We start from the raw sequence: 25,177 nt of genomic DNA on the forward strand, positions 1-25,177 counted from the left end.
AAAGTTCTTTTTTACTCAACGCACAATTAGACTCTGGAATTTGTTGCCGGAGGATGTGGTTAGTGCAGTTAATATAGATGTGTTTAAAAAAGGATTGGTTAAGTTCTTGGAGGAGAAGTCCATTACCTGCTATTAAGTTCACTTAGAGAACAGCCACTGCCATTAGCAATGGTTACATGGAATAGACTTAGTTTTTGGGTACTTGCCAGGTTCTTATGGCCTGCATTGGCCACTGTTGGAAACAGGATGCTGGGCTTGATGGACCCTTGGTCTGACCCAGTATGGCATTTTCTTATGTTCTTATGACCCTATTATATTGGGTCATAAAGAGCTGATAAGCAGCAATTCGGGAGATGAGCATTGATCCTTGGAAGACATGGCGACCAATGGCATCTATGAAAATCCCGACAGATTTTAGAAACTGCAGAACACTTATCTTTTGTTTGTGGTAACTGCTTACGCTGTGAATTTTGGCCACTCTGCCCGTTGGCGGTGGTTAATAGACCTTCGGGTCTGAGGCACGGCAGAGTGGCCAAAATTCACAGCGTAAGCGGTTACCACAAACAAAAGATAAGTGTTCTGCCGTTTCTAAAATCTGTCGGGATTTTCATTCTAATACATTTGAGACGGTGTGATACATACCATCCCCGTCTGGTTTTCAAACTACGAGACTGAAATAACATTACAAAGTTTCAGCATATGTTTTGCTGCAGAGCTTGAACTGCTATTGCACTGCTATTGCACGGTTCAACAAGCTGGGATATGTTATCGTTTGAGGAGTTAGTCAAGCCAATTCAGCAGATATGGCGCTTTACATTGCTTTAAGACACTGCAACTAAAATTTGCTGTCACAAAGTAACAATTGAGAAGAAAGATGAATTTTTTTCATTGTGACAGCTAAGCTTATTCAGCTGTACAGGTGTCAACATTGTCCTATGAACATTGTAACATTTTTCAACAAAGTCACAATTGAGAAGTTACAAAAGTAAAATCATTTTCAAGCAAAAATCAATTTGCAGAAACTTAGAGATAAAAACTACAATGGATTAGGCTCAATTGAAGTGTTTAAAGGTTTGCAGTTTATACCAACATTAAACGGTGCCATTGAAAGAATCACTCAGAGACACATATCCAGTTTTAAATGTTTTTATTAAAATTAAAAATCAAAATTAAAAATTAAAACAGAATTAACCAGAGTCAATAATTAAAATTGTGTTTAGTAAAGTAATTTAGGTAATTTTATTAAAATTAAAATTAGAGAGTACAAGACCGGTTGACTGCAACAATTGGCCAATAAGAAGTTTCTGATTTTTCAGATCTCTTGCCAATACTGAAGTCTTATCTCTATAAAAAATCGATTTATACATACAGTTATTAACCAGTTGTAGATTGAATAAAATATATTATTTTACCAGTAAAATCTATTATAGTTCGCCAGAAACGTTGTATCGGCGGACAAGTCCAGAATACATGTGACAAAGTACCCATGGCATGGCAACAACGAATGCAACCCACCGAGGGTGCTATGTTTAGATGGAACGCTATCTGAGGGGACACATATGCCCGACTCAAAAATTTATATTGCAATTCTTGATAATATTGATTAATCGAGATCCTGGCTACGCGGCGAAAGTCTCCATCTTTATTCCAACGCAACTCCAATATTGCACACATATCTCCCTCCGAGCGCCTTTCGTAATTGTGTATACTAACTGGACAGTGATGGGGCCACAAGGTTCTCAAATCGAAATATCAGGTCCAAAGAATGAAATTTGGGGGGGGGGGGGTTGTATTCCTCTGGAATGGACCTCAAGTAATGTCCAATTTGTAAGTAAGAATATGTGTGAGTAACCCCTAGACCATAGGTTACCTGGAGGTCCTTGAAGGGAAGGCCCCCCCCCCCCCCCCCCCCCCCCCCCCCCCCCGAGTTAAGCAAGTGTCCCAAGTGGGTAACTACCCTAGTCCTCGAAGTCTGGAAACCTGAAGACTGCAGACCCGTTGTGAACTCAGCATTCCCGCCAATTGGGAGGAAATATGCACATGGCGTCTGGACTTCCAATTTTGTCACCACTCGTCGCCATGTCAATCGGATTGGGCGGACAAGTGGGGTGTGTAAAAGAAATGATGGGAGTTGGGCCGAATCAGCTTGTAGCACATATGCTGGGGCTAATGGTGCTGTCAGTGCCTTTCAGAGTACAGGGAAGTAAGGTCTCTTTATCCACCAACCAATCTCTGGTGACACTCAGATTACAAGCCAATTGTAAGCGGCCATGTCTGGCAGTCCCATCCCGCCCTTTCCCCATTTAGTTTTCAACCATGACAAAGGGATTCGGGATTTCGGCCCCCCCCCCCCCTCTCCCAGGAACTGGCCTATTACACTGTCTAACCGCCGAAGGTCCTATCGTTTTAGAATTATCGGTACATTCTGCAGTAGGTAGAGCTATTTAGGTAATATACTCATTTTAAAGAGATTTATCAAGCCACTCAAAGAAATGGGTATAGTACGCCAATTATTCAGACTGTTGATAGTGCTCTGTAAAGGTCTGTAGACATTAGCCCGATATATCTGATCCGGATCTGCTGGGATGTACACTCCTAAGTAGCGAAGATGGCCAGGATTCCAGTGAAGCGGAAAGTCATCCTGCCAGTTGGCCAATAAATTCGATGGATATGCTAGCACTGAGGAGAAAATCCAGAGAAAATCCCAAATCCCAAATGACCATAATCAAAGGGAGTAGAGCGGACATAGAAGCCTGTGGATCCGTGACAAACACTAATAAATCATCAGCAAAAGCTACGCCCTTATAGATTCGGGGACCAAACCCGAACTCCCCGTATTGCCTGGCATGGATGAAACGCTAGCAGGAGGGGTTCCAATTGTAATATAAATAATAATGGTGGACAGTGGAATCCTTGTCGTGTTCCTTGCGTCAGCCCAAAAGGCTCAGATCTAGTGCCATTTAACAATATTACAGCCTTAGGGTCAGTATATAACAGGCGCACTGCCTGGAGAAAAAATCCCGAGAACCCTAGCCATTCCATAAGGGTAAAGAGATACCACCATTCCACCCTATCAAAGGCCTTTTCGGCGTTGAAGCTAATAAACTAGATGAGGATCTCCCATTGGCAACACATCGTCATGGCTGTCAACACTCGCCTAGTGTGTGTTTGTCTCCTAACTCTGAGCCTGACCGGTGGTCCCTCTCGGGATCATTCCCTGGGGGCGTGGTCATCTGCCACTGGTCCAAGGATCCACCCTCAACTCTCATATATAACAATAGATTGCTAACTACTATCTGATTGCTCCTCCCATCAGGCATCAGATCAATAACAGATTGCTAACTCCTAGCAGCAGAACAGTAACAGATTGCTAACTCCATGGATCCGGCACAACTCAGTGCTTTGCAGGCCATACCGGGCCTGGCCCAATGCATTGTGGAGCAGCAAGACGCTTTGGAGAAGCTTACTTCAGTGTTTCATCAACTACACACACAGAAGGTTCAAGGCACAACCTCCAACCAAGAACGTCAGTCACCAGAGGTAACTTGAAGACTGCTGTACCACTGGCGGCCTCCAATCCGCTTTTCCGGAGAATCCAGAAGACCCGGGGCTTTTTAAACCAATGCTGCATGCACTTTGCCTTACAGCTGTCTCTATTTCCTACAGCTCTCTCCAAGACTACCTACATCCTTTCATACCTGGATGGTAGGGCTTTGTCGTGGGCATCTACCTTGTGGGAACGCAAGGACTCTACTTTGCAGGACATAGAAGGATTTATGGACTTGTTTAAATCCATTTTCGATGACCCTGCTCAAATGTCTGTAGCCGGTTTTGCTTTAGTGGATTTGAAGCAAGGCAACAGATCATTGGCTGAACTTGCCATAGAGTTCAAAACTCTTGCAGCAGAACTTTGCTGGGACCCCAAATGTCTCAAGACTCTCTTCTGCAGAGGCCTAGATAACCGTTTGAAGGACGAGCTGGCCACTCGCCAAACACCTGACTCGCTGGACGAATTAATAGCCCTAGTTACTCGGATTAATCTACGATTCCGGGACAAGGTGAAGGAACTCCGGCCTAGGGTGGTACCCGGGTTGAAACAGGCCAGTGCCGTCTCTACACCTCGGATGGTTCCAGTAATCCCTGCTGCCAATACAGCTGAACCTATGCAACTTGGTCGTGGATACTTGACTACCAAGGAGAGAAGATTTCGGAAGAAGAGTGGCCTTTGCATGTACTGTGGTCAGCCACGATGTCTCTACATGCTCTATTCGTCCGAAAGCACAAACGGGCCAAAGTCTTACAGGAGGACTATTCTTGGGCCTTACTACGCCCTCTCCTTCGCTCTCTCCCCCAATCTCCTTGTCCTATGGACCAGTCACGGTTCAGACTCCTGCCCTAGTGGACTCGGGGCAGGAGGCAAATTCATTCTCAGAAGTCTAGTGGAATATTTGAGGATCCCCCTCGTCTCTCTCTTTGTTTTTTCAGGTGACAGGTACAACAGACTCCCTCACAGGTTTCCTGCTTTGGATATATTTTTAAAAGATTTTATTATGAGCTTTTGCCTCTATGGCCAACTTCATTTCAAATTCTCTCTTTGCCTGTATCAATGTTTTACACTTGACTTGACAATGCTTATGGTTTATCCCATTTTCTTCAGATTGATCCTTCTTCCAATTTTTGAAGGATTTTTTTTGGCTAAAATAGCCTCTTTCATTTCACCTTTTAACCATGACGGTAATCGTTTTGCCTTCCTTCCACCTTTCTTAATGCGTAGAATACATATGGACTGCGCCTCAAGGATTGTATTTTTAAATAATGTCCATGCCTGTTGAACACTTATCCTTTTGCAGCTGCACCTTTCAGTTTTTTTTCTAACTATTTTCCTCATTTTATCAAAGTTTCCCTTTTTGAAAGTTTCGAGCTGCAGATTTACTTATTGTCCCCCTTCCAATTGTTCAGAGTAGTTAAATCATAAGCAGATTGTGATAAATTGCAGAAAGACCTTGTGAGACTGGAAAATTGGGCATCGAAATGGCAGATGAAATTTAATGTGGATAAGTGCAAGATCATGCATATAGGGAAAAGTAACCCTATATGCATGTTAGGTTCCATATTAGGTGCTACCACCCAAGAAAAGGATCTAGGCGTCTTAGTGGATAACACATTGAAATAGTCGTCGATTCAGTATGCTGCGGCAGTCAAAATAGCAAACAGAATGTTGGGAATTATTAGAAAGGGAATGGTGAATAAAACGGAAATGTCATAATGCCTCTGTATCGCTCCATGGTGAGACCGTACCCTGAATACTGTGTACAATTCTGGTTGCCGCATCTCAAAAAAGATATAGTTGCGATAGAGAAGGTACAGAGAAGGGCGACCAAAATGATAAGGGGAATGGAACAGTTCCCTTATGAGGAAAGACCAAAGATGTTAGAATTTTTCAGCTTGGAGAAGAGAGGCGGCTGAGGGGGGATATGATAGAGGTGTTTAAATCATGAGAGGTCTAGAACAGGTAGATATGAATCGGTTATTTACTCTTTCAGATAACAGAAAGACTAGGGAGGTAACTCCATGAAGTTAGATGTGGCACATTTAAAACTAATTGGAGAAAGTTCTTTTTCACTCAACGCACAATTAAACTCTGCAATTTGTTGCCAGAGGATGTGGTTAGTGCAGTTAGTGTAGCTGGATTTAAAAAAGGATTGGATAAGTTCTTGGAGAAGTCCATTACCTGCTATTAATTGTTGACTTAGAAAATAGCCACTGCTATTACTAGCAACAGTAACATGGAATAGACTTAGTTTTTGAGTACTTGCCAGGTTCTTATGGCCTGGATTGGCTACTGTTGGAAACTGGATGCTGGACTTGATGGACCCTTGGTTTGACCCAGTATGGCATGTTCTTATGTTGACAACACAGCATTTGGAATGCTTTCTTTATTGGTAGACACAGTGACATTTGTGGCATTCAGTGATCTATCCTCAAAGTGAAAATATTGGGAGCACAGCAAATCTTTAGGATTGGTACCCAGAGACATCAGGGTTCAGGAATGAGATATCAAAAGCTACTGAACCTTCTGCATGAAAAGATGTTAGTGCATTCATCAGATCTCATCCAGCAAGTGAATTCTGGATTTGACATTAGGACCACTGCCGCTAACTGAATCTAGGATGAGAATTCTGTTAATGCGAGTCATATTCTGTATGCTTTAAAGAAAAAGTTAATAAAAGTTGCAGCCAATTGTTTTCTACTACTCCTACCTCCAGTCATGGTCAGATGGGCTGGAGCTGGCAATCAGTGCCTTTGTTAACAGAGTAAGGCTGGAACAAAATATTTGTGTCACACAGTTATTGCTAAATGCAGAAATGGACCAAGCCTACTTTGCCTACCTAGGGAGGCACAGAAAGAATTATTTCATTATTAGACTTTTCCCATAAAGTGCATTAGTGAAGATTTATTGAAACTAGATTGCCATGATTATTATAAACTAACAGTGATGACAAAAATCCCACCACACAGGTTTATCAGACCCAAAGAGACATAAGAACAAACTGTACCTTGCTTCAGACACCGTGCTCATTTCAGGAGGTACCTTTGTTTTTCTGGAAGGTTATCCAAGGGTTTAGATGTTTGAGAAAATGAAGGGATGAAACTTGTAAGATACTTGTATGGATTTCCATAGACTTCTTGAAATAAATAAAAGATAAGAATAAAATTCTTGTGCACTTTTATATAACATTCTACATTTTTTTTTAAAGCAGCAGCACCTTTTAGATTGCTCAAATTATTAACCTGTAAGTTCTGGCCCAGTAGCTCAATGGCAGTGCCATGCACTACCTTGTGAAGGGACTTAGGTTTGATAACCAGGTCTTCCACACCATGGATTGGCCAGGCTGCTGAGGCAGCGTTAAGAGCCGCTGGAGGAGGGGAGTAACGGTCATTGCACAATGGTGACACCTAACAACCAAATATAAGACCCATGACTGCAGGGTTCCAGAATGTATTTTCCCGCTTAAAAATAAATGGTGCATTACATCCCTCCAATCCATTCTTGTGCTGGCTGCACTCATACTTGCATTTAATAGTGTGATGATTGCATGGGGCTCTGATGAAGATCAGTACAACAAACTCCAGTACAAAATGATATCCTGGGCCTTCAGACACTTTGAGCACATAAATGTTAACAGCTAAAAATCTCAACTTCTAGCTTCTCTCCCTGATCTCTCACTCTTCAGTAACAGTTACAAATGGAAAAACATGAATTTTCTCTTTTCTGTGATTTGTGAGGCAACAACAAACTATTTGTACAGTTGTAAATCAACAGCACATATCAGCAATACTTGTGTATTAGGCAATCAAAATACATTATGCTGCAACATGCAGCTACAAATAATCTGAATCAGATCCGTGTAACTGAACAATTAAAAATTGTGCAATTATATATATTTTTGCTGTAGACATTTGGTTACTGACCCTTTGCAAAAATGCAAATACTTGTATAACAAATTTATGTTGCTTCAATTAAAAACAAAAAAATCACAATATTTTTAGTTTTCTATAAATGAGACCAGTTTACCTATAAATCTCTTAATCTAAACACATTTTAGTTCACACATTTATAAATTAAAGATTTCAAGAGCAAGAGATTTCAAGAGCTCAAAAAAATTGGACTTACGTCTCAAATCCTGCCACAAAACTTTCAAACAAAACCTCAAAACATGGTTGTTTGAACAGGCATACTAACAATGAACAAGGACTAACATTACATTAAATTATCCTTTATTGGTTTTTTCTTCTCCTAACTGGTTCTCTCCGATTTTCCCTCTGTTCCCCTTTCCCCTTCCTTTCCCATGTTTAACTTGAACTTGACTCCAGAAGTTGCCTCTTACGGACTAATAGCCTAAACTACGATTGTGTTTAATTACTTTTACCGAAACACACATTATTGAATATAGTTACAATAATTATATATATTTGGTCGTTGAAACATCATTTACTTATAGCATTAAGCTGTTATTTGTTTTATTATTCTTGAAAATGTAATAGGTAAAGCCTGTTGCTTATTCCTATCTATTTATTATTGTTAACTTATTTTTTGTACTTATTGTTTAACACTTTTTATGTAGAGCCTGTTGCTAATATTGTTTAATTAAACCGAGGTGATGTATATCTATACGTACCACGGTATATAAGAATCTCTAAATAAATAAAAATAAATAAATAATAAAACAATATGCCCAGATTTGAAGCATAACACACTCATTGTTATAACTTACAACTTTTATAACAAGGGGGTTCTTAAAAGCTTTTAGGTTGGTTTATGCCTCAGTGGGTATGTGATAACTTTCTAAATGCTTAATAAGGTGAGAGCAGAGTTGCTTATCTGTAACAGGTGTACTCAGAGGTCAGCAGGATGATAGTCCTCATATATGGGTGACATCATCGGATGAAGCCAGGTCCAGAACTTTGATCTCAAAGGTTCTAGAACTTTCAAACATGCCCTACTGAACATGTGCAGCTGTAGTTATCACCCTGTCTCCTAGGCAGAGTCCCCTCAGTCCATGATATAGCTTATACACAGAGAAACCAATTCCCAGGGGAGATGAGGATGTTTCGTGAGGACTAACATCCTGCTGTTCTTGAAGAACACCTGTTACTGGTAGGCAACTATGCTTTCTCCAAGGACAAGCAGTATGGTAATCCTCACACATGGGTGATTCCCAAGCTATAGGCTGTCCGAGCAGGACAAAGCGGGAAACTGCACAGTGCTGAAAGCATCACCTCTCTCCCTTTTGCCTATGAGGCAAGCTGACCCTAAAAGGGGTCTAGGCGGGAAAAGAGTTGGGTTCTACAAAGAAAAAACCATAGAAAAGACCAGACTCAAAACCCCAATGTGTAGCAGAGGCACCTAAAGCAGGGGGAGTGATGCAAATGCCAGCAAAGAAACATACACCACACACATCACAGAAACACTAACAATGACAGTAGGTCTAGTATCTTCTGGATACAGGAAAAAGTCTAGAGATGTAAACAAGAGAAGAACTCTTGGATGAAGACCGCATAGTTTCCTTCGGTGTTACAAGACAACTGAAAAACCAACTGGGGACCGAGAGCTTTCCAGAAAGAAACTGCTGTCCACAGGCTTCTGAAGGACAGAATGCATATGCAGAACTGTGCCCCATGTTTGGCTGATAGGCACAATGGGCAGAAAAAAACAAGCAATGCTTGGAAAAATAATCAGACCCTATGTGCCAAAGTACCAGACATAGCTGACAGCATCAAGAGTTTCAGGGGATGAAAGACAATCCCTGAATGGGATCACTAACCCAAACCCCTGAGCAGGGAGATAAGTTAAGCCTGAAGCTCACCCACACTGCATCATGTCAAGGGCAGGGCTAATCATCCTGTTTACATGATAGTTCAGGTGAGCAGGAAGGCACTTTGGACAACCCAGTGAAGTGAGCAAAGCTAAAGGTAGTACTGGCCAGAACTTGGTGAAAATATAGGAGAAAAAGTGGTATCTTTCCCTGCAGATAAGATATACCATGAATGTCCTGGTTTTCTTCCCCTCCCCTCGTCATTCAAACTGGAAGTCAGAAGGAGCAAAGAACATAAGGAGGCAGACCGCTGGACTGCAGGGGTAAGAACAAGTCTCTAGGTTGTATATCTCAACCCTAAGTGAATAATTCATTGCAGATTCCAGTAGGGTGTTACCTCCTGAGATACAGCCCTCACAGCCTGCTTTGAAACTGTTGACACAGAGTGAATTATCCAGGGAAGAAATAATACTCCATCAACAGACAGGAAGCTGGGGTGCCACAAGTGCAAACCCCTATAGAAGAGGATTTCTTCACGAGCCTGGAAATCCTAAGGGTACCAGGGTAGGGTCAGTGTGACCTCAGAACAGACAGTTCACCAACCTGGCTTAGGTACTAATACCTTAGCCATGATTACAAATACTTCCCCCAAGGAAATACGTGGTCCAGTAAATAGAACAACCATTACATGAACCAGGACTCTCCTGTCCGCAGCCAGGGTTATCCCTAAAATGTGGAAGTACAGCTTGCAAGCCACTGCAACCAAAGAGTAGCACTTCTGTTGTGGGATCCCTTGTCCCCCAGCTCCTTCAGCCATGGATATAGAAATAGGTTGAAAGGCATGCTTGCCAACTAGATGGACGAACGCTCCTCACTGAGGTAGAGTCCCGCAGGTGAGAATGACTGGTAATAGTATTCCTCCATGAAAAACACCCATCGAGCTCAGCAGGTATCAAAGGTGACTCCCAGATGGGAGAAACTCCTAATCTTCACCAAGGAGATACCCCGAAGAGGAGACTCCTAGTACGAAGGGGAAACCGAATCTGGAATGTTCCCTTGCAAAATAGATCTGCTGAGCCTTAGGATGGCCTAAAGAGAGTGCTACCACTGACCAGTTCTCAGATCCCATGAAGAATAGAGACGACTGCCTGTAAGAAGCAGTGACATCCCATCTCTGGGAAACTGAGAACGAGGGAAATCCATTGTAGGGGTGGAGAACCAGGTGTCCAGGGAAAGGGGGCGGGGGGGAACCGATAAGGATCACCCTGGAAACCCAGTCGTATCTCCTCATCCCAAAGGGACAGGAAAGCAACGGGAATCAGGGATGCCTGATCCCTAAATACCTTCCAACTCTCCAGGTGAGAGAGGGGTTACAGCCACTGATTGTTGAGGTTCAGAAGCGACCAAATCTGCCACTTGTGGCCACTCTCACATGGGGTAGGCCACCATGGTAATCAACGGAGGGACCCCAGCAAAAACAGTACAATGACCACCACTGCTGTCCCCAAGTCCTGGCCTACAAGGAGATGCATCGATTCAAAAGAAATGAAGCACCAGTTCAGCGATAAGCCTGCAAGGGATGGAGCACCAGGGACTTCCCCACAAAAGGGGATTTCTAACACAGGAGAGATTGAAAGACAGTCCTCTTTTGAGGAAGGGGAAGACTCCCAACACTATCCTCCAGGTGTCCACTCCAATAGGGGTTCGACCAGGAACGCAGTCTTAGGTCAGTCCTGTGGTTGCGCTGCATAACCTGTTGTGCTCACCACGAGGGAAACATTCGTACAGTAGAGGGCAACTGGAAGAATACTGCCCTCCATCGTAAAAGCACGCAGACCAGTGCTCATGCAGTGGTATCCCATTCTAAGGATAGCAGCAAACTACGAACCCACTTGCTGTGCTTGTGGGTAGAATCCCACGGCACATCAAGGACCGAACACCACCCGTTATAGTCAGTGGCTGCATGCTGTCAAAAAGCAATCACAGAGTGCGTGATGGCACCTTCCTTACCAGTGCTCCCTAGCACCTTATGGTGCAGAACAGACGAGGAGGGCCGATACCTTGACATGGCGATGGCATGTTGTGCTCCACTGTCGCATTAACTCCCAATGGAGTGAATAGGAACAGTGTGATTATGGCGTCCCCAGTACCACTGGGGCTCTGAATATGGCATGGTGGTAGGTAGTGTTCTATGATATTTACCTCTATAAATCTCTAACAGGCTGAATACAGCCCATGAAATTGCGTCGCGAATGGCTCACTGCCTTTTCCTTCGTGGAATGGTAGCAGCAAAGTCCATGGTGATCAACTATGCCCATGTTGCTCTGCAGTAGTGTCCTGCGCATTCCAACCACATCCACTGGTGTACATCATGGTGACGGCGCCAGTGGGGCCTATTGCGCTCTCGCACTCACCAACGATGGATCGCATCAATGGCACCAAACGATGTTGTACTCAGGGCTTTAACAGCACTTGACCATGACTTGACCAGTTTGACAGTATATAGCACCATCCCCGGTGACCCAGGCACCTGTGGACATCCACAGCCTGGCAGCACCGATAAAGACCCTGGTGCCCAAAGGCATCAATTGACTTGTGGTACAGAGGATGCCAGGGGTGCCTGAGGGCAGAGGTTCTGCAGCCCCAACATGCTTCATTGGTGCTCAAAGGAACAGAGGACTGCCGGCACTGTTTACAGTTCCCCTCGGCTCACCTATATATCCGAGGGCATTGATAGTGCAAGCACAATGGCGTCCTTCACCAGCGGCTATGGCTAATGATAGCCATGTTAGCAACCCTAGCACCTATTAGCACTGATGGTGCTCGAAGCCAGACTGAGTCTCCAATGCCCCCCCGATCCCAGTGACTCAGGGACCCTGAGATCACTGACATCCATGGTGGCTGACAGCCAAAGCCAGTGATGGGACAGCATGATTCCCCTTGATGCCCCATCTGGACACCGCAAAGGAGCCTTGAGGGCACTGGACCTCGGCGCCTGGATGCACCGGCACTCGAAGGCACCAAGTTCACCGGAATCCCTGTCGCCCAAGGGCGACAGGGATTCCGGTGAACTTGACTGCCTTGAGCACCGAATCGCCTTGAGCACCGAATCGCCTTGAGCACCGAATCGCAGGGGTCGCACCTGTGCGACCCCTGCGATTCGGCGCTCAAGGCAGTCACATGCCGTGACGTCACGCCTTGAGCGCCGAATCGCAGGGGTCGCACAGGCGCGCATTCATTCATCCAGGCGGAGGAGCCGGCTGCTTTCGCCACCGGCTCCTCCGCCTGGATGAATGCGCGTCTGTGCGACCCGGCCTAGATTTAACACGCGACCACCCCCCCCCCCCGGCTCCCGCCGCCGGTCGTCTGAAACTAACGCGCGTCCCCCCCCCCAGCCGCCGCCGCCGCCTGGACCCACGCGGCCCTCCGACAGGTATTTTAAAACAAAAAAAATTTTCTGACAGGTTTTATGTGTCCCACAGCATTACATTTTCTCGATCATCTCTGTATCGCTTTTTTTTTTATTGTGTTTTATTGTTTTTGAGTATCTTAAGCGGTGTCGATGGATTTGTTACTAGACTCACAGTCCTAACACCTACTAGGGGGAGGCGGTAAACTAACACGTTAAGGCCGCAGCAAAACAGCGGGTTACTAAGGAGATAATATCAGTGCCCGTTACAGTATCGGAAGGGAATAGCTAATTCCTTCATTATACAGCTAATTCGTTCATTTACACATCATATACATGCTGCGTGCGGAAAGGGTTATGTGTCTATTTTACGAAGCGCTAAGGACGCGTGAAACTGGAGACTGTATCGCTGGATCGCCTTACTCGTCTGTATTGTGCGCTCCCAGCACGTTACAGACGGGGAATCTTTAATCGCACGTTACTGTATCGACCTGTTTGTCAGGAGCAGTAAAACAAGCAGGAATTTCAAACTCTAGAGTTTGTCTAAGTGCCAAATGTACTAAATACGGGCTCAAAAGCTTTTAAGGACTCATTTAATAACAACCCCCCATCACCCCACAAACACACATATACACACAAATACCTCTTCAGGAGCATTTAGATTTAACTCTACAGAGTTGGGTGCCACTGTTAAAAGAGAAGGTGGTGGCATTTTCTCCAGCTCACTTAAACTTCCCAGTAAGGCTGAAAAAGATCCTGAATTCACAGAGTCATCACTTCCACCATCTTTCACTAAAGAGAAAAATTTAAAACATCATAAATTAGTATTAAACATTTATGACAATGAGCAGGAGAATCAGAACCATGGTTTAATTTCTCACAAGCAAAGATTACCAAGTCCTGAAAATCCTTCATAAAACTAAAATGGGTACCCCCACACAGACCATATTTTATTTATTGTATGAAAATGGAAACTTGCACAGTATAAGTTCTCTCCAACATATGCACACAAAAGTTACACCCCTGCTGTGAATTAGAATACTAGTCTACCTATGCAAAATATGCTCAACCACCACAATTTTAGTTCCAAGAATTGACGCAACCATCAGATTCAACCTTGCAATTTAATATGAAATAAAAGTAATTTATGATTATCTATGAATATACAGGGTTCTGCCCTTTCAGCTGAATTTTCCAATGTTGTGCATATAAAAAATTAACACTTGCACGCATACAATTGCTCATATGCAAATACATGCTATTTTCAAAACTGCAACTTGTGTGTGTAAATTGGGGTCTGCAAGTAACTTTGCATATGTAAGAAAGAGGCGTACCACAGGCATTCCAAGGTGGGGCCAACATTTACACACAAGTTGCTATTTTAAAACCTGCCAAAGGAATTCTGCATAAATCTGAAAACTGAAGATGATCCTCACAACAAATTTTAATGGATTTAGAATAGATTTTTCAATACAGAAAAGGAATAAAAGAAAAAGAAAATAGTTGATTAAATCTTCCCTGTGTGCATGCTCGCAAACAGGATGGTTTTAAATGCACTGCTCATGCACCAGCATTTTTGTCTGATTAAGAGGACATGAGAACATTGAGCTCCTGTAAAATAAATAATCGCTTACAATAGTGAGTACGAAGAGGAATTTAACAGTGTCATGGAGTTAACACTGGGAACATTTCTAACCTTACTTCTAACTTTCAAATGATGTTTGACTTGTTTTTGTAACATGATGTCCTCATGAAGCCTTATCGGCAAAACGCTGGCTAATGTTGACATTTCACTTAGAGGAACTGAGATGGACACCAATTCAGCTTATTGATGGGCATATTGACTCAGCTAAGTGACATTTTAACTAGAGATTTATTTGATTTAAATCTCAAGACAAACAGCATTTCCTGTCATTACCCAGTTTATGGAACGTCATGAAATTTTTCCAAGATCAAGCGATCATTATACAAATTGTTGAGAGTTCAATAGAGAATTCTTTAAAAAAAAAATATATAAAAAACCATAAAAAGTGATTTGTGAATAAAAGGCGGTTGGAGTTTTTTTGACCAGTGATTAAAACAGAGCAAGCTTTCAAAGTTGATTGTGCTTCCTATTATGAGGTCTTTTCCTCCATATTTTTGGAATATTTTTTAAATTTTTGTTTAATCCAGTGTGCGACTCTTCAAAAGGTATTCATTTTTAAAAATTTGAGTGAGAGCACTTTGGAGTTTTTGTGATATTTTGATTACTCATTTGCTTGCTGTGTGTGTAATTTTTATTAAACTAAATGGTAAAACTGGTTATTTCATTGCTGCACACATATTATAAAATACCCTCTTTTATGTGTGTAAAAGCCAGACTCTTACAGGGGGTAAAAGTGTCAAATTAATGTGATAAAAATCTACACACTTATGCCTGTTACGGTTCTGGCCGCGAGCGCGCCGCGACCAGACCCTTACCTCCGAGCTCCTGGACCTGTTCCCGCTTCGGGAGGCCTGGTTTGCGGCCTGTTCAGCGGTGTCCCCGCAGGGGGCCGCGCCGCCGGGAAGCCTCCCATGGATGTCTTGCTTCTAGGCTTGCGCGTGTGCCACTTAGACGCTTTTCTAGGCCGTTTCCCGCCAGAGGTGACGCCGCCCAGTTCCTGACGTTAGACGCCGCGGCCTTGATAAGTCGGCCGCTGACATTCTGTCTTTGCCTTGCAACGGGTTTACCTCCCAGTTCCCTGTTGCGTTGTGCTCCGGAGTGACCTGCCTTGCTATTCGCTCCGTTCCTGCTTGCCTGCTACAGTACCTGCTTGGTTCCTGCTTGCCTGCTACGGTACCTGCTCGGTTCCTGCTTGCCTGCTACGGTACCTGCTGGTTCTTGCTCGCCTGCCACAGTTCCTGCCTGGTTCCAGTACCCGAGTCTTGCTACAGTTCCTGCCTGGTTCCAGAACCCGAGCCCTGCTACAGTTTCTGCTTTGTTCCAGTACCTGAGTCCTGCTACAGTTCCTGCCTGGTTCCAGTACCTGAGCCCAGCTACACTTCGGGGTAGATTTTAAAAAAGTGCGCCTTCGCGTACTTTTGTTGGCGCATCAGGCGCAAACAAAAGTATGCTGGATTTTAGTAGATACGCGCGTAGCCGCGCGTATCTGCTAAAATCCAGGATCGGCGCGCGCAAGGCTGCCGATTTTGTGCAGCCGGCGCGCGCCAAGCCGCGCAGCCTGCTTCCGTTCCCTCCAAGGCCGCTCCGAAATCGGAGCGGCCTCGGAGGGAACTCGCTTTCCGCCCTCCCCTCCCTTCCTCTATCTAACCCACCCCCCCCCCCCCCCCCCCCCCCCGGCCCTATCTAAAACCCCCCCTACCTTTGTCGGGGGATTTACGCCTCCCGGAGGGAGAAGTAAATCCCCGCGCGCCAGCGGGCCGCTAGCGCGCCGAGACGCGACGAGACGCGACCTGGGGGCGGTTCCGGAGGGCGCGGCCACGCCCCCGGACCGCCCTGGGCCGAAACCACGCCCCCCGGGCCCGCCCCCGAAACGTCGCGCCAATCGGCCCCGCCCCCCGAACGCCCCCGACATGCCCCCCTCGAAAAACCCCGGGACTTACGCGAGTCCCGGGGCTCTGCGCGCGCCGACAGGCCTATGGAAAATAGGCGCGCCGGCACGCAAGGCCCTGCTTGCGTAAATCCGGGCGGATTTACGCAAGCAGGGCTCTTAAAATCCGCCCCTTCCTGTCTGGTTCGAGAACCCAAGTCCCGTTACAGTACTGACCTACTGTTCTAGTCTGGTTCCAGTTCCCGGTCTTGATCAACAACCTGCCTAAGTCCCAGCGGCTGGGTCCCTATGGGCTCCTCCCTGGGGGGCTTCAGCTTCCAAGGGTGAAGCCGCCTAAGTCCCAGCGGTTGGGCTCCTACGGGCTCCTCCCGGGGGAGTACCAGCTTCCAGGGTGAAGAGCACCTCTACGTCCTGCCTGAACATCTGCCTCCCGGCCTGCCACATTCTAGAGATATTGACCACCTTTCCCAGTCTCCTGCAGGTCGGCCCAAGGGTCCACTAAACTGAGACTCCATAACAGATTGCAAGGCCTTGGGCTCGGCGGATGTGTCCGCTCCCTCGGATCTGCCCGGGATGGCCCGGCAGATGCTACAGCACCAGAGCTGCATAGATACCCTGGCAGCCACGGTGGAATGGCTATCCTCGCACCTGGAGTCCGTGCCCCCTGCTGGCAGGGTCCTCGAGGGACACAGCTCTTCCTTGACTCAGCTACCGGCACCCTCCCGCTACGCTGGAGATTTAAGGACCTGCCGCGGCTTTCTGAACCAATGTTTCGTACGGTTCTGTTGCCTCAGCAGTTCCCCCCCGGATGCGGTGAAAGTGGCGTATATCCTGTCCCTGCTTGATGGGAAAGCCTTAATATGGGCTTCTCCCTTTTGGGAAAACAATGATCCTTCGCTAACGAACTTACAACAGTTCATCTCGAACTTCCGTCAGGCCTTTGATGAGCCCGCCCAAGTAGCCATGGCTACATCCGACCTGCTGCAACTCCATCAGGGTGCTCGCTCCTTGGCAGATTATGCTATGGAGTTTTGGACTTTAGCCCAAGAAGTAGGTTGGCAGGATGGTAGTCTTAAGGCCATCTTCTTGGAGGGTCTCTCTGGATGCATAAAGGATGAGATTGCTGCTCAAGATCTGCCGGAGGACCTCAATGCCTTGATAGAGATGGCTGCCCGCATCGACCGCCACCTACAACAACGGGCCAAGGAACAGCGCTCCTCTCGCTAAAGTCCTGCTCTTGGGCCAGCGAGTCCTGTGCCTTCTCCTAAGACTTCTCGTCCAGATGCTCCCACCTGCGAACCCATGCAGCTGGGACGGGCCTCGCTCTCTGCCAAAGAGAGGCAATGTCGCCATTCGTTGAACTTGTGTTTATATTGTGGTCAGAAGGGCCACTTCTTGGCACGCTGCCAGGAGCGTGCGGAAAACGCCAAAGCCTAGGAGGTCGGGAGGAGCTCCTCCTAGGCTGTGCTACTGCTCCTCAGTGTACCGTGCCTGTTATCCTGGAATACCCTGGCGGGTCCTTTGAGACGATGGCGTTCCTGGATTCTGGTGCCGGAGGTAATTTTATCCTGCAGGACTTAATCTCCCAGTTGCGAATCCCTACGCATAGACAGGATGTCCCGTTACGAATTACCTCTATCCAGGGGACGCTCCTTCCAGGACCTGTCCTGATGTCCACGGCACCCATTACTGTCCGCACCGGGGTGATCCATTCATAGGAGATAGCCTTCCTACTGTTGGATAAGGCTGTCCACCCTGTGGTGCTAGGGTTGCCATGGTTACAGAAGCACTCGCCCACGATTCAGTGGGATACCTTACAGATTGTCAAGTGGAGCCCTTTCTGCCTAGCTAATTGCATGAAAGTGCCAAAGACTCTCCGCACTTCCGTTGATGCACCTCGGCCTTAGGTCCTCCTGCTACTTCGCCCCTCCCCCCCCCCCCCCCGAGGAAGGGGGGGGGAGGGGCATGGCCCGGGGGGGACGACATGGCCCGGGTTTCAGTACCTGAAACCCGGGCCATGTCCGAGTATATTTCAGAGAATTTGGCCAAGGGGTTCATTCGCCCGTCCAAGTCGCCTGCAGGGGCAGGCTTCTTCTTTGTCAGCAAGAAGGACAGCTCACTGAGACCGTGTATAGACTATCGAGGCCTAAATTCCATTACTAAGCGAGACCATTACCCGCTCCCATTAATCCTCGATAGGCTCCAGGGAGCCAAGATTTTCACAAAGTTGAACTTACGAGGTGCGTACAACTTAGTCAGAATCCGTCCCGGAGACGAGTGGAAGACCGCTTTTAATACCAGAGACGGGCATTACGAGTATCTTGTGATGCCGTTCAGCTTATGTAATGCTCCGGCGGTGTTCCAGCACCTTATGAATGAGGTGTTACGGGATCTTCTGAACACCTGCCTAATCGTTTACCTCGACGATGTGTTAGTCTACTCCCAGGACCTGCCTTCACACCGTCAGCATGTCCGTCAAGTGCTCCAAATACTTAGGGAGCATGGTCTGTATGCGAAACAGGAAAAATGTAGCTTTGAGAAGACGTCCCTGCCGTTCCTGGGCTACATAGTCTCTGCAACAGGCTTTCAAATGGATCCTGAGAAAGTGGCGGCAATTAAGAATTGGCCCCGGCCGAAGGGCCTTAAAGCGTTGCAACGCTTTCTCGGCTTTTCCAATTTCTACCGTCACTTTATTCCTAACTACTCCCGTATTGTGGCCCCATTCACTGCCCTCACCTGAAAGGGGGCCAACGCGGTGGATTGCCTGTCTCCGCCTGCCAAGCCTTCGAGGCCCTTAAGGAGGCGTTCTTGTTAGACACCTGCCTTCATCATCCAGATCCCAGCTGGCCCTTCATGGTGGAAGTCGATGCCTCCAATGTGGCCATGGGGGGCCGTGCTGAGCCAGTACTCTGATTCCGGACAATTGTTACCCTGTTCATATTTCTCAAAGAAATTCTCCCCGGCAGAGAGCAACTACTGTGTTGGTGATAAAGAGATGCTAGCCGTGAAACTTGCCCTGGAGGAATGGAGACAGTGGTTGGAAGGAGCCAACCATCCGGTTACGATTTACACCGATCACAAAAACTTAGCATTCTTGAAGCAAGCCCAACGCCTGAACCCAAGGCAAGCCTGGTGGTCGCTGTTTTTGATCGGTTCGACTTACCTTACGCTATCGACCCGGCTCTAAGAATATTCGAGCCAACGCACTCTCGCGCTCTTCTGAGGTCGAGGAGACTCCTGACACGCCTCAGTATATCTTGGATCCTGCGAAAGTAAGCCTTGCAGCAACCTTTGTGTCCTCTCAAGGGAAGACCGGTCGTTCCACGTCGCTCCCGGAGAGCAGTTCTCACTTGGGCCCATGACTCCCTCACTGGGGGCCATGCTGGCTGTAAAGGGACCTTAGACCTGTTGAAACCGATTCTACTGGTGGCCGACGGTGAGACAGGACGTCCAAGATTTTGTGGGCTCGTGCCCTACTTGCGCCATTCAAAAGCCGCTCATCGGGAGGCCCAGGGGCCTGTTGCAACCACTACCCATCCCGGGGAGCCTTGGACACACATCTCCACCGACTTTGTCGTGGACCCTCCCCGTCTCAGGAGGTAATTCGGTCATTTGGGTGACCGTAGACCGATTCTTCAAGATGGCGCCCTTTGTCCCCTTGCCAAAGTTGCCTTCTGCTCCTGATCTAGCTAACCTCTTCGCTCAGCATATCTTTAGACTTCACGGTCTCCCCGCAGGATATAGTCTCCGATCCGAGGACCACAGTTTACTGCTCGATATTGGAAAGCACTTTGCAAATGCTTCAATGTGCAACTTAGTCTTTCGTCTGCGTTCCATCCTCAAAGTAATGGGCAAACGGAACGAACTAACCGAACCTTGAAGACTTTTCTCCGTTCGTTCGTGAATGAACGACAAGATAATTGGGCCAAGCTACTCCCGTGGGCGGAGTTCTCGTATAATAATCACAACGCATGCTGCTACTGGAAGTTCGCCTTTCCTCGTCATCTATGGGAAGCAACTTCGACCGCCCTTGCCTTCACCTGAACCTAGTGCACTCCCGCAGTGCAACTTTCAGCCCGCCAGCTTCTTTCCTTGTGGATGTCTATCCAGGGAAAGATCCGTAAAGCCGCCCAGTCCGCCAAGAAATGGGCAGATAGGCATCGTCAGCCAGCACCCATCTTCCTCCCAGGAGACTGCGTCTGGCTTAGTACCAAAAATCTAAAGCTACGTATTCCATCTCGAAGACTAGCTCCGAGATTCTGTGGGCCTTTTTGAGTCACCGAACGAGTGGGAGCAGTCTCATACCGATTACGCTTGCCCTCCTCCATGCGCATACATGACGTGTTCCATGTGTCAATGCTGAAGCCTCTTGTTTTGTCCAGATACCACTCCCGGGCTCCTGAGCCATCAGATCCTTCAGTACCAGACGAGGTTACGTATCAAGTACGTGAGATCTTGGATGTCCGGTTCCATCAACGACGCTGGGAGTACTTGCTTGCCTGGGAGGGTTGCGGACCCGAGGATAATTCTAGGGAACCGGCCCGTAACATCCTTGACAAAGACTTATTACGGCAGTTCCATCTGGACCACCCAAGTAAACCCAGACTGGCTAAGAGGGGAGGTACTGTTACGGTTCTGGCCGCGAGCGCCGCGACCAGACCCTTACCTCAGAGCTCCTGGACCTGTTCCCGCTTCGGGAGGCCTGGTTTGTGGCCTGTTCGGCATCCCCGCGGGGGCCGCACCACCGGGAAGCCTCCCATGGACGTCTTGCTTCTAGGCGCGCGCGCGCCACTTGGACGCTTTTCTAGGCCGTTTCCCGCCATAGGTGACTCCGCCCAGTTCCTGACGTCAGACGCCGTGGCCTTGATAAGTCGGCCGCGGACATTCCATCTTTGCCTTGCAATGGGTTTACCTCCCGGTTCCCTGTTGCGTTGTGCCCCGGAGTGACCTGCCTTGCTATTCGCTCCGTTCCTGTTTGCCTGCTACAGTACCTGCTTGGTTCCTGATTGCCTGCTACAGTACCTGCTCAGTTCCTGCTTGCCTGCTACAGTACCTGCTGGTTCCTGCTCGCCTGCCACAGTTCCTGCCTGGTTCCAGTACCCGAGTCTTGCTACAGTTCCTGCCTGGTTCCAGGACCCGAGCCCTGCTACAGTTCCTGCCTGGTTCCAGTACCTGAGCCCAGCTACACTTCCTGTCTGGTTCCAGAACCCGAGTCCCGTTACAGTACTGACCTACTGTTCTAGTCTGGTTCCAGTTCCCGGTCTTGATCAACAACCTGCCTAAGTCCCAGCGGCCGGGCCCCTACGGGCTCCTCCCGGGGGGGCTTCGGCTTCCAAGGGTGAAGCCGCCTAAGTTCCAGCGGTTGGGCTCCTATGGGCTCATCCCAGGGGAGTACCAACTTCCAGGGTGAAGAGCACCTCTATGTCCTGCCTGAACATCTGCCTCCCGGCCTGCTACATTCTAGAGACATTGACCACCTTTCCCAGTCTCCTGCAGGTCGGCCCAAGGGTCCTCTAAACTGAGACTGCATAACAATGCCTGTAAAACTGGAAATACAAATGTGCAGGTTAAGAGTTGCGCACATTTATCTGGTTAATTTCCCAAGTTATTCGGCTAAGTAGCACCATTCCCCGCTACTAGACAAATTTGAACTTATTCAGATAAGTACATCACTTATCTGGCTAAATTCTGATTTATCTGGCTAGAATGCACTATTTGTCCGCCTAAGTAGTGCTTTTTGGACTTATCCGGCTACATGTCACTAAGCTGGATAAATTGATATTTATCCGAATAAGTTTTAACTTGCGTGTCGTGTGCACACATATGAACTTGTATTTTATAATCTTTGTGCTGTGTTTACAGTAGTAATTTCGTGTATGCTCATAACACGTGGAAATGGATGATGCGAGCACTTATGAAAGTTATCCTCTTAGTTCTATCTAGAAGTGCTGAAAAAAGCATGTTAAGAATTATGTGTGTGGATGAATCATCTCTGAACCCTTGCATCCTATTTCCAATCCCATCCTCTTGTGTCCCCAGTGCTAAACTTTCCTTTCACCTAGTCACCCCCCACTCTTCCTTCCTATTCTCCAAATCATCCAACTCCCTACTTTTCCCTGCTTCTTCTTCTCTTCTGCACTCATTTTCCTGTGATAGTCTATGCATTCCATGTTTTGTTGTGGTTCTCCTTTAAATATTTGTTTTCTCTTCCTTTCCTTGGCAGCTATGACTGGGCTAAGAGCTCTCCTATCCCTTGGTCTACCTTGTTGCATTTTCAAATTCTTAGTTGATAGGAAAATATTGTAAGGAAAATTACATCTAGACTGAAGTCATATCACTACTGCTATTCAGAGAGTTTAGAATTTTTCAGGCTATAACTAATAAACTTCTGCTAGTGTGTCAAATTTCAGTATTTTAACTCATCTATATGTGCCCAAAAAATGCATGATGGACAGACATACATTTGTGAATTATATACATAATAGTTCTGCTCTGCTCTGTATTAGAATTATTCATATATAATTGAGGCTGAAGGTCACATATATACATATCCTGAAACAGAATTCAGGGTGCATCCAGTTTTATTATTCTGTATCCCAGTCATATTTATATGCATGTATTCAGCCCTGTGCAGGATAATGCATTTAGTTCAATGTCTTTCCTAAAAAATTAAAGTCTAATAGGGAGATTTATCAAACCATGTTATTTTATTGTGGGAGGTACTAATATCGTGGAGGTATCCTCACATTTTTTCTCATAGAAAAATTCACCGAGAAAAATAATGCTCTGGGGCACTAAAAAACATAAAATGGTGGCTCAATTTGCATGGGGCTGCCATTGTTTTAAAGAGCCCCAAGGCCTAAAAATACCCCAACAAGCCCTCTTCCACCGAGGTATCGCCCAAGATTACCACCTACCCTCCAGCCACCTCTCAAGTAAAAAAAAAAAAAAAGCCCTAAAAGCAAATCCTCCAGCAACACCTAAGTAAAAAAAAACAAAACAAGCCTACCAGCAGAAACTAAAAATACAACCCCCCCCCCGCCAAAATATCTGATTTCCTGATTTGCATTTGACTCCTTAATAAACTATAAATGGAATAAAAACAAACAACCCTCCCCCCAAAAACAACCCCATCCCAAATAGATCAGAATCACTGGTGCCTAGTGGACCCTGCTCTCTCTACATCAAAAAAGGACCTGGCATTCTAGGGGCAGCGAGGATCCCCATCTCCTTGAAGAGTCATTGGTGGTCAATGGTGACACAGAGCTCCCCTAGCTCTGGACTAGTTAATGCCATCTTTCAAAATGGTGCTGATGAGCCTTTACCCCCCATAGGGTTTTGTTTTTTTGGGTTGTTTTTTTTAGAAAAAAGGGGAAGGGTTTGGGAAGAGGCAGGGCATTGCCACTTTTAGGGACTGCGCTGCCTTGAGAGGCAGTGAGGGGTGTGTCACGGTGTCCTTTAATTTTAGTGCAGAAGCACAGGACCTGTGGTAGCATCCCAATATTCCCTAAATAAAATATCTACAGTTTCGTCAAATGTGATAAATAACGGACCTGCTTTTTTTTCTAAGTCAGCCACATTATTTAACCTACATAGAATTAGGTATGCATTAGCTGCTTTGCATGGATTTGCAAAATTCATGCATACAAATTGCATATAAAGCAGTTAATTCAAATAGGGTATGTTTGAACATCACCTGATAAGTGCTGTTTAATGCGTGTTATAGCTTTGTTGCAATTCAGTAAAACTAGGCATAAGTTTGAGGAAAATTATGGGATTTGCTCAAGGAGGGACTGGGGATATGGAGGAAAAAATTAAAACCTCATGGAGGAATCCCAGTTATTACTCAAGAGTAGCAACTACCAACTGGCTCAAAAGCATGTGTGCCTGGTTCAGGAGGGATCAGCAGTATGTGCCTTCAGCCAGTGGGCTATTGCTGCAATGGTGAGGCTAGATGGCAGGATAGGGACAGGGAAAGAAAAATTGAGAATAACTCTAGATAACTGCAAGTCTCATGGATGTTTTACTCAGTTGAAGCAAATTATCATTAGGATGGCTGCCTAAAGTAATAGGAGAAAGTAACCAGGCAAAAAGTTGTCTCCCCCACCCCTCTGCCTTCAGTCAACAAAACAAAACAATGGTATGTGTGTTTTTGTACACAAGAATTTACTATCAAAAACACAGACAGAGTGGAAAATACCTCTATATTTGATATCAGGGTTAAAAACAAACTATAATGGAATCCAGATTAATAGCACTGAAATCGCATGACAACACTAAATTTATCAATGTGATTAATTTAAATATCTAATTAAAAAACAGTGGAACAATAAGGATTTAATAGCATGTATAGTAAAGCTGTGCATGTATTCGTTAAATTGTGACTCATACCGATAAGATTCAAAAGGGGTTTGTCAAGTATTTAATTGCTTTCAAGATACTCCACACCTCTGATCTTATTTTTTTTTTTTTAAACAGAGGATTAAATTTAAAAAAAGGTTATACTCGTTCAGAGGGAACTAACACATCACTATTCCGATATGTGGGGAGATTACGTTATACGTGCTGTGGTCATTCAATGCACCCCATCGCAATAGTCAAACACAGTACGGGTGTTACGCTTGGGCTCCGGTCAGGAGTCGTGAACACCACCCAGCAGGGTGGCTCCAGGTGGAGAGAGACAGGAAGCTAGAAACAGTGTCAGGTTCCAGGCTGGGTCAGGGCAGGCAGCAAGTATCAGAGTCTGGGTTCAGGCTGGGTTAGGGCAGGCGGCAAGTAGCAGTGTCTAAGTACAGGCTGGGTCAGGGCAGGCGGGCAGTCAGCAGTGTCTGGGTCCAGGCTGGGTCAGGGCACAGTAAGCAGGGCAAGGCAGGTCAGAAGGCCCGTAGGCCACACACACACACACACACAGAAGGCCC

The 25,177-nt window shown here is 46.3% G+C and overlaps 1 protein-coding gene across 1 annotated transcript in view; it reads right to left on the bottom strand.

The window, feature by feature from the left end:
- PPFIBP1 (PPFIA binding protein 1) overlaps window positions 1-25,177 on the bottom strand; it is a 1,178,807-nt gene that overhangs the window by 446,400 nt on the left and 707,230 nt on the right. Inside the window, exon 13 of the mRNA XM_029597487.1 lies at window positions 13,370-13,518. Within this exon, the coding sequence (XP_029453347.1) occupies window positions 13,370-13,518 (149 nt within the window). The remainder of the gene's footprint in view (window positions 1-13,369; window positions 13,519-25,177) is intronic.

Source organism: Rhinatrema bivittatum, chromosome 4, assembly GCF_901001135.1.
Source record: "Rhinatrema bivittatum chromosome 4, aRhiBiv1.1, whole genome shotgun sequence".
Lineage (NCBI taxonomy): Eukaryota > Metazoa > Chordata > Amphibia > Gymnophiona > Rhinatrematidae > Rhinatrema > Rhinatrema bivittatum.